At 49.1% G+C, this 14,356-nt stretch overlaps 1 protein-coding gene across 1 annotated transcript in view; it reads left to right on the forward strand.

The window, feature by feature from the left end:
* Positions 1 to 14,150, forward strand: part of COL4A4 (collagen type IV alpha 4 chain) — a 122,940-nt gene extending 108,790 nt beyond the window's left edge. The window contains exons 43-47 of the mRNA XM_060105923.1: positions 2,493 to 2,618; positions 9,230 to 9,346; positions 10,953 to 11,141; positions 13,175 to 13,461; positions 13,887 to 14,150. Coding sequence (XP_059961906.1) covers positions 2,493 to 2,618; positions 9,230 to 9,346; positions 10,953 to 11,141; positions 13,175 to 13,461; positions 13,887 to 14,150 — 983 coding nt within the window. The remainder of the gene's footprint in view (positions 1 to 2,492; positions 2,619 to 9,229; positions 9,347 to 10,952; positions 11,142 to 13,174; positions 13,462 to 13,886) is intronic.
* The last annotated feature ends 206 nt before the right edge of the window (positions 14,151 to 14,356 follow it).

The following is a 14,356-nucleotide window of genomic DNA, read 5'->3' on the forward strand; positions in this document are numbered from 1 at the left end:
AATTTCAATTCAGGCACAGAGTATGAGTGCTTTCTCTGTGAAATGCTACAGTACATACCAACGCAGCTTTCCTTTCTAAATTCTACAATACAAATACAGAGAGCGTCCCTAAAATAAGTAGAATCAACAACATGAAAAGCTGGGTCCTTACTACCCAGTAAGGGGCTGTGACGAGCCTTTCCCATCACACCCAAAGTCCACTGTCAAGGAACAAGTTTCTTTGTGTGTTAACATGAAAATGCCAATATTCTTTTCAACGAAGTGTTCACTCAATCCTCCACAATGCGAAAGCAACCTATGATTTTGTGTCTGGCATGTTTAAAGAGAATAAAAAGAGTTTCTCAAAAGAAGAAAAGAAAAATCGTGAAAGTGTGCATTTGTTCTTTCCAGGCCTCGTTTATTAACCCTAAGGAATGTTGCCCTGAATACAGACGCCATTTATTATTTTTAGGGCCCTTACAAGAGATGCCTCGGCCCCTTTCTTTCAGCTTCTGGTTTGTCAAAAACTAAAGAAATGCAAAATCAGAATTTTAAGAAATCCTGCTATTTTAAATGTTTATATTTTAAAATTACTATTGTATATTTAATGAGTTTCACTTCAGTCCTTTTAGTGTCTCTCTTGACTGTATATATAAACTCACTGGAATATAACATCAACATCCTAAATGTGAAGTACCAGCCAAATGCCCACCCATCCTCCACTTACTTGCTTCCTCTCTCTACCCTCACTGGTGAATTCCCACCATAATGCACCAGATTATCCAGGGAAAGTAGGAAATACCTACATGCATCTCTCTCAAGTCACTCAGAGCAAAAAAGCCAAGTTTTACATTAAACTGTATGTACTGTTAAAAGGTCTCTAACTTGGTGGCACTTGTGGTTTCATACAATATTTTCGAGGAGTTTAAATTCCAAACAGCTTATAGGGTTCAAGTTCATTTTCCCACAGGCACAGTAACTACCGTGTAGACTACGTTGTCATTGTGGCCAGGTTTTCTAGGATTTTCTCACTGCTTTATCATTGTTCTTAAAATTATTTTGCACATTTGTATGAATGTTAAGAAGACCATAACTAATAAATGATGTGTTTTACAATATGTTGCATTTCTTAGAATTCACCACGTAGGTGTTCAGAGTTCTTAGGGAAGGCATTATGGGGTGTGGGTGAAGAGTGCAGTTTTGGAGCCAGGATGTCTTGGATTTTTATCTAGACTGTGCCACATAGTAGCTTCGTGACCTTAGGTATGTTGCTTATTTACCTGAGCCTGAGTTTTCTTCCCTGTAACCTTCTAATGACAGCAGCACACACACACAGGCTGGGTGGGAACATTCAATCATAAAGCACTTAGCACGAGGGCTGATGCATGATAAAGCATCCAGTAAGTGTTAGCTGTTATCATTTTGGCTTAGTGTTATTATTTCTTTTTCCTTGTGGAATGTTTGCAGGGTGACTGAATGAAGATTTAGCAAAAAAACCAAAACAAAACAGTTTTTAGAGCTGTGAATGTGCCCAAGAAGAAAAAAAATATTAAACCTTTAGGGCAGTGGTTCTCTAAGTGAGATTCCCCATGTCAGCACCATCAGCTTTACCTGGGCACATGTTAGATATGTAAAATGTTGCCCCACACCCCCAGACCTACTGACTCAGAAACTCTGGGCTCTAACAAGCCTGACAGATGATTGTGATATGCTAACGTCAGAACTGCAGCTTTCCAGTGGTGCTTCTTAGTCCTGGCTAACATTGGAATCATCTGGAGAGTTTAAAAAATTAGTAATGCCCGGGTTCCACCCCCCAGAGATTCCTTTTTAATTATCTAGATGGGGTGCTGGCAGCAGTATGTTTGAAAATCTCTGCAGATGGGTTTATTGTAAAATCAAGCTTGAGGGCACTGCCCGGGCCACATCCTATACCAATGAAACCAGTATTTCTGGAGTGGGACCCAGAAATCAGTATTTTTATAACTCGCCTGGATAATTCCAACGTGCACTCAAGGTTGAAAGTCACTGCCTCAGTACCTCTAGCAATCCTGAAATTGTCCCCTTGAGTAGCAGACACTCTGGAAACCCAGCTGGCTGCAGTGTAGACTGATGAATTAGTGTGATGTTAAGCTGAGTGTGAGGAACACACCAGGACCTCTCCGCATGCCACCTGTGGCCAGCTCCTAGTAAGAAATGGCCCAAAGATTGCGAATCCTGTGAAGGTCACCAAATGATCGCTGTCACGGCCCATTTTCACTATTTCATACTTATTTTGCTTCCTCTGAGATCCCATTCACTCACTCATTCAGGCATTCAGTCATTACCAAAAAGCATTCTAGAAGTTTTCACAGTGAACAAGACAAAGTCCCGTCTTCACGGAGCTGACATTGGACGCTTGAACACGCTCCATAACATTTCAGCGTAGTGTCAGAAGGTCATCCAGCTCGAGATGGCAGAAGGACCTGGTTCCTAAGCATTTGAATCCCTCACACAGGTGGTGATTCTAATTTCAGGTGAACCTGGGCCCCCTGCAGACGTGGATGCTTGCCCCCGAATCCCGGGGCTTCCTGGGGTACCAGGCCCAAGAGGACCAGAAGGCGCCATGGGGCTCCCCGGAATGAGAGGCCCCCCAGGACCAGGTATGAGCCTCACACTGATTGTTCGTTACTGGCAGCATAGATTGCTGAAACGAAAATCTGGGTGTTTGCTACGTAGTTTTTTGGTGTGGAGCCTAAACAACTAGTGGGGATGAAGCAGTGGAAACCTCCTTCCCCTTAAACATTTTCTCTACATCTGTCCAAAAGTTTAATCATGTAGTAATAGGATCGACATATCCCTTCTATTGTGATGGGGAACTCCTACTTTAATCATTTACTCTTGGGCAGCTTTTGGGCATGAGGTTTTGTGTGTGTGTGTGTGTGTGTGTGTGTGTTTGCGGTACACGGGCCTAAGTCATGAGGTTTTGAAACCTCTTAGCACCACAGAGTAGATGCTCTGTGAGTAGTCATTATTAGGTGTTGATTTGACCTTGAGTTAAAAACAATTGAATTGGGACCCAGTGGAGCAGAACAGCCTACAGGAAGGGAGAAGGAAGCATATCACTTGGAAAAGGAAAAGGGAAGAGGGGGAGGGTCACGTTAAATTATGGCAAAGATGGCGTTGTTCATCTAACGGGTCTGAGCATTGCTCAGTCATTGGCAGGGTGGCAGGATTCGTATGTAAGTATTTAGACCAAACCATTCCTTTAAAAGGTGCCCTCCAAATGGTTTATTTTCTCTTCATATATCCCCATCTCATTGGGTAATTTACAAAGAGATTAGAGAGTTCAGGCTGGTCATCTGGAGATAACTTATCTTTTTAGACCAGTGGCAGTGCCTGTGATTCTAGATACCACATTCTAGAAACAAATGTGCAAACTAGCCTAAGAGGCATGAAACCATTCCTCTTCCTGGCTTTCCCACTGCCCAGCTGTGGCTTTGGCTTCTTTTGGTTCAGGGCCAAAGAAATTGGAAGTAAAACCGAATTTTGCACCACCTGTTTTCCTTGTGTTTCCCCAAACCCAAGTAGCTAAGGACCCAAGAGATGTCCCAGTCCGCTGGAGTCTGTGTAGTTCTTGGGTAGCATCCAGAACAGCTCTGGAGCCTTGTTTATGTTAGTATGGGGTTTTGTTGTTTGTATTTGCTGCATTGCATCTGCGTTTGTGCAGTCAGTTAATTGAGTGTGGATGGGAGCAACTTCCTTTAACAGCCCATGGGCGCTGGGAATTGAGAGTAGTTACTTTTTTTTTTTTTTTTGGCACTCTTTGCATGAATAAACCCTTAGTCAGGGCTTCCCTGGTGGAGCAGTGGTTGGGAGTCCGCCTGCCGATGCAGGGGACGTGGGTTCGTGCCCCGGTCCAGGAAGATCCCACATGCCGCAGAGCGGCTGGACCCGTGAGCCATGGCCGCTGAGCCTGCGCGTCCGGAGTCTGTGCTCCGCGACGGGCGAGGCCACAACAGTGAGAGGCCCGCGTACCGCAAAAAAAATAAAATAAAATAAAAAACAACCCCTTAGTCAGTCAATAAACTCGTCACTCAACCTTATTTTAAAACCAAGCTGCCTTGTTGTGTATATATCTCCAATATTGAGGGCTGGTCTCATCCCCCCTTTAAAAAATTAACTTTCAAGTAGAAGATGTGGCCTGTAATGGGTTTCTGCAAATTCATTTCAGAGAATACTTCCAGACCCCCGCTACTCTTTTTTTTTTAATTTATTAATTTATTTTTGGCTGCATTGGGTCTTCATTGCTGCGCTCGGGTTTTCTCTATTTGCAGAGCGCGGGGGCTACTCTTCACTGTGGTGCATGGGCTTCTCATTGCAGTGGCTACTCTTGTTGCGGAGCATGGGCTCTAGCCGCACGGGCTTCAGTAGTTGTGGCTCGTGGGCTCAGTATTTGTGGCTCGCGGGCTCTAGAGCACAGGCTCAGCAGTTGTGGCGCACAGGCTTAGTTGCTCCACGGCATGTGGGGTCTTCCCAGGCCAGGGCTCGAACCATGTCCCCCTGCACTGGCAGGCGGATTCTTAACCACTGCGCCACCAGGGAAGTCCCCCTCTGCTCTTTATAAAATGCAGTACTAGGTGTTGTGGGCAAGACAGATGTGAATGAGATGTGGGTCTCACAGCCTCATGGTAGACATAGCTGGCAGATCATAAGTAATTCTAAATAATGGGAAATTATAATTCGTGTTTTGAAGGAGTTTCAAGCAAAAGGCTTTAGGAAAACGAGATGGGGAGAGGTAATTCCTGCCTGGAGGATTGCGGGACTCCTAAGACCCCAGCAGGAGCTGGCATTTGAGCAGAGCTTGTAAGGAGAGATTGCACTTTGAGGAACCAGAATTGTCTAGCAGGGAGATGGCAGGAGGACATTTGGGGCAGGTTGGCCTAATAATCCAGAAACTGAGAACCGGCTACATCTTTGCTGCTCAAAATGTGGTCTGAGGACCAGTAGCAACTGATGCCACCCCCCAGACCCATCTAATTAGAATCTGCATTTTAACAAGATCCCCAGAATATTTGTATATCCATTCAAGTTGGAGAAACCCTAACTCTATTATATGAATGCTGTCCTCAAAAGAGTCAGCTAAGAGGGATGCCTTCTTGAGTGACTCAGTCCTAGCTCTAGGTTAAAGTCACCTGGAGGGGCTTGAAAAAGTATTGATGTCCAGGCCTCATCCCAGCCAGACCAGCAAAACTCAGAGGGAGACAGGGCCCCAAGCATCAGTGTTTTGAGAAAGCTGCCCGGATGACTGTGGCAGGCCTCCAGGGCTGAGACCCATTGCTTCACCCCAGTATCAGTCAAGACCAGATAGGTGGTTGGGTTCACCCACTGTGGTGGCTTTGGAAAATAACCAAAGAAAGTGACAAAGAAAAAAAATCAAATGGGCAAATTCTGCACACTTTAACTTAGTAGTTGTCTTGGGCACATACAAGATTCTCTCTGCATAGATTGTGAGCTTCTGAAAGAGGGCTGACTGTCTGTGGTCCAGGTGTGATCACCTGTCATCTCGAATTCCTCCTGACTTGGGGTTGGCTGGGCTTATCCAGCCACAGGTGGCCACAGAACGGCCGTCTCTGGTTTCCTGTGCCCTCTCCTTACTGATGTCACTGACCCTGCCTGCTGGCAGTGGGTACACCCCGAGGCCACCGTTGTGCCACAGAATGTGATTGTTATGTTAAAAAAAAAGTACACAGTCCTTCCCAGGAAGCATCACCCACTTTCCCCAAACCATCTAACAGTGTGGGCTGCACTCCTCTGTGGTCCAGCTTCCCTGGAGCTCCTTTTGGCCCTGCTGTGTACCCACTCCCAACCCACTGCTTTCTACAGGGCCCCCTCTTCTCTGATACAGCCCCCAACCCGGATCCTGTTGTAAAGAACCCTCTTTGCCAGCAGTGTATTCCTTGCTCCCCTCTCCCTGTCTGCTCCCACTGGCCACCCTAGACGCGTTGGCCGTGCTATCCAGTTACTGAAAAGTGACAGGTATATTCTAAGGGTTTAAAGTGGCCCAGCCGTGATGGGCTTGCGTCATCTGTCCTTTTCTGAAGGTGACTCTTTCAGCAGGGTGTGTGGGGCTGTAAAGACCACCCCAAGTTTGGTTGTGAAGGATCAGCTGCCCCTGAGAAGTACCACCTCCACTTAAAGTGACATTGTGGTTTTCTTCCTGTTTTCCCTCAAAACCTTTCATTGCTAAGCTGATTTTGTATCCAAGGGCTGCCGCTGAAATCTACATAGAGAAAAACGAAGTTCTGATTCTTTCCTACCCAGTATGAGTGGGTACTGGCCACACTAAGTAAAACTTGAGTCTGTTAAGAGCTCTCGATCACAGAAGGTCTAATGCTTTTCTACTCACACATCTCTTTTTTTTTTGCCGTACGCGGGCCTCTCACTGTTGTGGCCTCTCCCGTTGTGGAGCACAGGCTCCGGACGCGCAGGCTCAGCGGCCATGGCTCACGGGCCCAGCCGCTCCATGGCATGTGGGATCTTCCCGGACCGGGGCACGAACCCGTGTCCTCTGCATCAGCAGGCGGACTCTCAACCACTGCGCCACCAGGGAAGCCCCACACATCTCTTTGATCTACAACTTTTCCTTCCTGGGTGGCCCTCAAAGGCTGAGACTTCCTGTGATGAACACAGAAGTGGTTTCCATTCTGGTTTGAACTGTCACTGCCTAATGGATGTCCCCATGTCCTGTTGGGAGCGTTTATCTTCTAGTCAGCACGTGACTCTCTCAGAGGAGGGACTCCATCCGACATTGCTGGGCTTTTAGACGTAGGTCTGTTCTGTGAAACAAGTTCCAAGTAGAAAGCTCTGGGCACACAACTCGAGTTAACAAAAGCCTTCCTTCCTGGCTCTCAGAAACGTCATTTTTTTTTTTTCAACAAGCAAAAATCAATTGTATTTCTATATACTAGCAATGAAAAATCTTTTTTTTCCCCATCTTTATTTTTTTTTTTTGCTTTATAACAAATTTAATCAGTTATACATATACATATGTTCCCATATTCCCTCCCTTTTGCGTCTCCCTCCCACCCTCCCTATCCCACCCCTCTAGGTGGTCACAAAGCAGAAACGTCATTTGCTGACAATTTCCCTTTGTCTTCCCCTAAAGGGAGCAAAGCCTCTATTGTAACATCTGGCAGGGAACTCTTTCCCAGACGGGGCAGTGAGCTTGTCACATGTCCATACTTGGGAAGGAATGTCTGCTGCCTTGTCTGTGATGTGTGCATTGCTTCGCTGTCTCATTAGCCCTGGGCAGCCCTTTCCAGGATCGCACAGTGGCCACGTGTTGGAATCATCTCATTGGGTGGGAGACAAAAGAGCGCTCTGAGCTCACCGTGCGGCCCTAGGTTCCTTCCGAGATAACGGATATTCTCTTTGAAGCTGGTGGAAAGAGATGCACCAACTCACGTACCGTAGCGCCATCCAGGAAGAGGCTTCTGCCCAGTTAGGGGAGGGCGTCCCTCCCCTCCAGGGGAGGAGAGGTTTCCTTTCTCACTTACTGAATGGTGACCATGTAAGAACGTAGTCCAGGCACTGCAGGACATTCTGAGAGAATTTGTTTATGATCCAAGAGGAGACAGAGTGACATCAAAGCACCCCGAAAGCCAGGAGCACCCCCGACACCCACACTGGAAGTAGTGCGACCAGCGTCGGGTGTAGGGTGGCGGTGGCTGCTGGATGTGGGATGAAAAGAGGAGGTTTGTGGGGGCCGCTCAGGCAGGTGATGTTAGGACAAAATGTAAAGGCAGTGACGTTTGGGGGGCGTGCACTTCAGATGGCTTTAAGGGTGCCTGTGTGAGAGCGGAGTCGAGTGAGACGTCTGGTCCCCTGAGTACGGCAGCCCCTGCGCCACATCCTCGGGTGGCCCCCGCTGCCTTGAGGAACACGTCCCGGCGTGGAAAAGAGGGGCAGCTACTGAAGTGAGCCCTCTTGGACTTAATGGTTGGTTTTAGGCTAATTTGTGGCAGAGAGAGGGATTGGACAGAGAAGAATGATCGAGAAAGGGAGAGAGGGAGAGAGAATAGAGGTAGAGAACGGCAGCCTTGAGGGACTACTGATTCAGGTAATTAGGGGAAGGGCTGCAAAGTCCCCCGCAGGCAGGGACCAAATCTGCTACCCAGACCAAAGGAGATTGTGGCTAATGAACTTATGTCTTGGGCCAAAAGGAGCCAAACACTTAAGGAACCGCTCGAGTCTCAGTGTGACGGCTGGCTGCCAAGGCCCCAGGGAACACGCCTGAGCCCTGGTCACCAAGCAGGGTCTGGAGATGGATGGCGCAGCCTCTGCCCTCGGCCTGCCAGGCCTGTTTCCTCACTACACGTGGTCAGCACCATGGCCTTTCTTAGCCTCTGTCTCCCCACTGGTAGCCTGGCATGTGGGAGCACCTCGTCACGTGGCTCCTGTGAAGACTGAGTTGGATCATTCACATAAAGGGGTAGCACCTTGTAACCCTCAACAAAGATCTGTTTTTAAAAATTGATGCCCTGGGCTTCCCTGGTGGTGCAGTGGTTGAGAGTCCGCCTGTCGATGCAGGGTACACGGGTTCGTGCCCCGGTCTGGGAGGATCCCACGTGCCGCAGAGTGGCTGGGCCCGTGAGCCATGGCCGCTGAGCCTGCGCGTCCAGAGCCTGTGCTCCACAACGGGAGAGGCCACAACAGTGAGAGGCCCACGTACTGAAAAAAAAAAAAAAAAAAAAAAAAAAAAAAAAAAAAAAATGCTGCCCTTGCTTTATATTTAACCTGACTCTCAACTAAATGCTATTAAGTTTTATTCATTCCTCCATTCAGGATTCCAAAAAATTATTCTTAAGGAAAATATTTAATTACAAAAGCCAGATATGTTCAGTGTTAAAAACAACAACAACAAAAAACAAACAAAAAAACCCAATCCGGTCAAATATACAAGACTATGAAGAAAATGTGAAAATGTCTCACTCAACACCTCGCTGCTCTGGCTTCAGAGCCTGACTCTGCCCATTAATGATTCATTGGCCTTAACTGATCAAGTTACTTGATCTCTTAGAGCCTCAATTACCCCCACTGCCAAGTGGAGACAGTAGAACCCCAACTTCAGGTAGCTGCAGGGATGAAATGAGCCAATGCAGGTTGGTCCACATGGGAGGCCCGGGGCTGACATGAGGAATTCATGCAGTAAAATGCTAGCCCAGTGGGGGTCACACTGTTGTCATCACCACCATTGTGAACTTTCCTGCAGGGTGCAAAGGAGGACCTGGGCTGGATGGCAGGAGAGGCAAGGATGGCCTTCCAGGGTCCCCTGGGCCTCCAGGACACAAAGGTGACATGGGAGAAGCGGGCTGCCCAGGAGTACCAGGTAAGGAGTTTCGGTTTCTCTTCTTTTCCCTGGCACAGTGGATCTGAGACTGTTTACAAGATCCCCTGGCCTCTTAAGCATTTGCCTTAGATATCACCAGGCTTTAGGGAGACAAAGCAACAAGAACAGAACAGGCTGTGTCCTCCACACTGTAACTGATACTCGACCATCATAAAAACAGGTCAAGGCCCTGTGTCCATTATTTTCCCAAAACACTGTACATTAACCTAAAAGGCTCTGCCATTTCCACTGTTCACTTTCCCGAGGTAAGCCCGGCATTGGCTGTGTGACTGCCACTGAGAGGCTGTGCTGAAGATCTTAGGGACAGCGGGGGTGGTCTCACATCTACAACGGACTGAATCACTTGGCCTCTGGTTTTCTGAGTTCATTCATCTTAGCATACAGCCATCAATCAACCTATATAGAATACAAGGCTATTCCTTAAGAAAAATATTTGAGAGTGGGCCTTGGATGAGAAGAGAGACTCTACAGAATATAAATTTGAACTCTAACACACTAGGCAATATGTTAGGGCCCAAAGACTCCCAGGTACCCTCTCATCTTTGGAGAGTATCTATGTGGCAGTACCGGGTTACTGATGAGAAGCAGGTGAAGGGGTGGGAGAGGGGCTGAGGACGGGGCCCTGCAAGAAAACGGAAGCTGCAGACCAAAAGCAGCAGCTCAGCTTCTGCTCTGTAGAAACTGTTGCCATGTAGAAATGCAGGTTCAAAGTTCCCTCCACTCTGCTTTTCTAGCCGGAAATCTTAACTCATCAAATCTTGGTAAGTCAAACAAAACACGTGAGCAGGATGCAGTCCACAAGCTACCAGTTTGTAACTTCTGGTTTACAGATGAGAAGAGCTGCCAGTCTTTTTAAAAACACCTTTTGATTTCAAAGTCTAACTTCACCTTTTGCTTTTGGCAATTAGAAGTAGCCACGGGCCTTCTTCCATGGGTCAGCCCTTTAGAGATGCCGAAGGAGAGGCTTCTGCCCACATTCTGTACAACCGTTCATCTCCCACCAGCCACTTAGAGTTCTAGAATTCGGCCCTCCTTCCGCCTCCCTCCCTCATAAAAGAAGAGCTACAAAGCCAAACATATGGATTCCAAGCCCTTGTCCTTTAGAATGGAACTGACGATACGGCAGAACAGTGGGACAGGTCTGGGAGGTGTAAGAAAGACTAACTTGGAGATTCACCTTTTCAGAGAGCAGGCTCCCAGTCTAGTCGGAGGGGTCTGGGAGATCCTACGTGGGGTGTGTCATTCTAGTTCTTTTCTTCTCAGCACTTATCATTTATTAAGCATTTCACAATTTACCTTTCGATTACGCTTATTGTCATTTCTCTTCTTTGAGTAAAACGTAAGCTCTAGGAGGCCGGGGATTTTCATCTGTTTTTATGCTAATGTAAGACAAGCAGCTAGAATTTGCTTGGAACAGGTCCTTGCTGAATGAGTTGTTGGTGTACATTGCAGTTGTGTGAGGGGGACATTTCTTTCTGCTCCCTGAGTACTTAGCACAGCAGCAGACAGGGGTGGTGCTAAGAATGCTTGTTAAACTGAACTCGCTAAATGGCCTTTATTTATTTGTGTTTCTTTATTCCTCCAGGCCCTCCTGGGCCCGTGGGGGATCCTGGGCCCAAAGGGTTTGGCCCTGGATACCTCAGTGGCTTCCTCCTGGTTCTCCACAGTCAGACAGATGGAGAACCCACCTGCCCCGCAGGCATGCCCAGGCTCTGGACCGGGTATAGTCTGTTATACCTGGAAGGACAGGAGAAAGCTCACAATCAAGACCTTGGTACGTAGCTGGCATGTGGTCACGCAGGTTCATGGCTTAAGAGCAAAACTTTTGGGTTAGTTGTATGGATTCATCAACATCTTAAATGATCACTCATCTGTGGGATTTTTTTTCTTTTTCAACTACCATGCTAATTCTCAACTAATTCTGTTAAACCTATGATCCTGAGAGGTGCCAAAGAAGCTCATTCTGGCTATAGTTATTATTATCTGACTACTTATTATTAGTTAAAAAAATAATTCTTCCTCCATAAGTTAAGGGTAACTCTGATATAAAGTGCAATTTTTATTTCTCAGTGTGAATGATTTGATCAGGATATGGTTGGTTCCTGCATTTAGATGTAAAATGGTACCCTGGTGGTTACATGGTGTGGCATTAGCCAGCATCAACTCCTCAACCTACGCCAATTTTTTTTTTTTTTTTTTTTTTTGCGGTACGCGGGCCTCTCACTGCTGTGGCCTCTCCCATTGCGGAGCACAGGCTCTGGACGTGCAGGCTCAGCGGCCATGGCTCACGGGCCCAGCGGCTCCACGGCACGTGGGATCTTCCCAGACCGGGGCACGAACCTGCGTCCCCTGCATCGGCAGGCGGACTCTCAACCACTGCACCGCCAGGGAAGCCCTCATTTCTTTTTTGTGGTGGGAATAATTAAGATCTAATCCTTAGTCGATTTGATGATTAGGATACAACATTGCTGTCTATGTTCATTCCGCTGTGCATTAGGTCACTAGGACTCATTTATCTACTAGTTGCAAATTTGTACCCTTAAGCAACATCAGAACTTTATTCAGGGAGTTATCCTTGGCACTACTTATCAGTTTTCAAGAGTGGATTTGTGAGCCGCATGAACTGATTTTTTTTTTTTTTTTTTTTTTTTGCTGTACGCGGGCCTCTCACTGCTGTGGCCTCTCCCGTTGCGGAGCACAGGCTCCGGACACACAGGCTCCGCGGCCATGGCTCGCGGGCCCAGCCGCTCCGCGGCATGTGGGATCTTCCGGGATCGGGGCACGAACCCGTGTCCCCTGCATCGGCAGGCGGACTCTCAACCACCGCGCCACCAGGGAAGCCCTACGAACTGATTTTTAAGCCGAGGGTTGAGTCCCCCCACCCCCTGGGTGCTGGCACTCGTGGTCTCCCCGAGATAGTGGTGGCTGGAGTGGTGGGTGCAGGAGGGCTGTGCCCACAGGGACAGCTGGTGTTGAGGTGAGTCTCGTCACGGCTCTCATTGGGCTGTGACACCCCACCCCCGTCTGTAAGGCTGGTGAATGGGTGCAGGCCTAGAGGGGCAGCTACTTACGTGTGTACCACGGGTCACCTCCCCTGCCCTGGTCTAGCCAGAGCCACCACCATGGCCTCGCTCTGCAGAGCTTTGGGAATAAAATCCAGGCTCCTTAACAAGATGGACAGAGCCCGCATCCTCTGGTCTCATTTACCTTGGGACGCCCTTGAAACAGACCCAGACCCGCTCTCCCCACCTTCCCCCCAGTGAACTTCTTTGAGTTCTTTGAGCTCCATGCCCTCCTACTACCCGCGGCCCTCGTTGCTGCTGTATAAATAGGCCTTGCCTTTGAAGGGTCACCACCATCTCCAGACCCGGCCAGATCTTTTTCATAATTCAGGTCCTAGCGTAGAGTCACTTCTTACAGCCATCCTTCCTGTAAGCCCCAGTGCCTGCACTTCTCCGGGCTTGTGCAGCTGCTGTGTTCCCAGGGCCCGCCTGCCCCTCCCGTTCCCCCATCACGCCGGGCTAGGAGCTTCTTGAAGCTCTCGGGGAAGAGCTGTGCTCCCCTCTCCCTCCAGCACCCGGCCTACTGCTTGGCTCCCGAGAGAGTGATGCGTGGCCGAGGGAACGCGGGCTGGCCCCTGAGACCGCGGAGGCGGCCCAAGTGGCCGGGGGCACGCCCTGCTCTCGCCGCCAAAGCAGCAGGCTTTGGCCAGAGCCTCCCGACGCCAGACCGTGTGCGCACAGATGGGCCATGTCGGGGAGGCCGCGCCTATGCCCCGCACACCACGCTGCTGCCTTCCCTCCCAAGGTCTGGCGGGCTCCTGTCTCCCCATGTTCAGCACAATGCCCTTCGCCCACTGCAATATCCACCAAGTGTGCCAGTACGCCCGGAGGAACGACAGGTCCTATTGGCTGGCGAGCACCGCTCCGTTGCCCATGACGCCGCTCTCGGAGGAGGAGATCCGCCCATACATCAGCCGCTGCGCCGTGTGCGAGGCCCCCGCGCAGGCTGTGGCCGTGCACAGTCAGGACCAGTCCATCCCGCCGTGTCCGCGGGCCTGGAGGAGCCTCTGGATTGGGTACTCTTTCCTGATGGTGAGCCCCTGCGCGCCCGCCGTCCCTAAGCCCCCATCCGTCCGGACTGGACCGTAATTCTGAGAATCCTGTGCAGACCGGACGGCAGTAGGACACGGGGTCACGAAGGCCACCACAGACTATGGCCTGAGGAGATGCAGGGCCACTCTTTTCTCTTACTGTCCATGATTTAAAAAAAAAATTTTTTTTATTACTTTGGTAGAATTTGGAAGGTAGGTTTGCATCAGCCCTCAGCGAAAGTGGCTTAATGTGTGCACACCCATCACGTCTCCCACGCCTCCTTTCCTCAGCAGATTGTAGTTTCTCCCTCCTGGGATGATTTTCAGGGAAAATGTAAATCAGGCCCAGACCTCGGCGTGTCACTGGATGGGTAGGGGGTTGTCTGCAGATGTCTGAGCCCTAATTCTCTCTTGTTGTCCGGGTAGCACACAGGTGCTGGGGACCAAGGAGGCGGCCAGGCCCTCATGTCACCTGGCAGCTGCCTGGAGGATTTCAGAGCTGCACCGTTCCTTGAATGCCAAGGACGGCAGGGAACTTGCCACTTTTTTGCAAATGAATATAGCTTCTGGCTGACAACTGTGAGACCTGACCTGCAGTTTTCCTCAGCACCCTCACCGGCCACCTTGAAAGAAAGCCAAGCCCAGCGCCAGAGAATCAGCAGGTGCCAGGTCTGTGTGAAGCATAGCTAGAGGACCCACCGCTTGTCATCAGGTCACCAAGAGAAACTTGCTAGGAGGCTAAGGCATCCTAGGCTGTGCTAAGAGATTCAGTGGTGCTCATCTTGGACTCCTGGTTTAGCTGTTCCTTCTGTTTCGATGTGGTTATTCCCGCAGTACTGTAATCCCTTCCTCTCTTTGGGACAGCTTCAGCAAACGCTACATGTATGGATTTGTTT

Source organism: Mesoplodon densirostris, chromosome 8, assembly GCF_025265405.1.
Source record: "Mesoplodon densirostris isolate mMesDen1 chromosome 8, mMesDen1 primary haplotype, whole genome shotgun sequence".
Classification (NCBI taxonomy): Eukaryota; Metazoa; Chordata; class Mammalia; order Artiodactyla; family Ziphiidae; genus Mesoplodon; species Mesoplodon densirostris.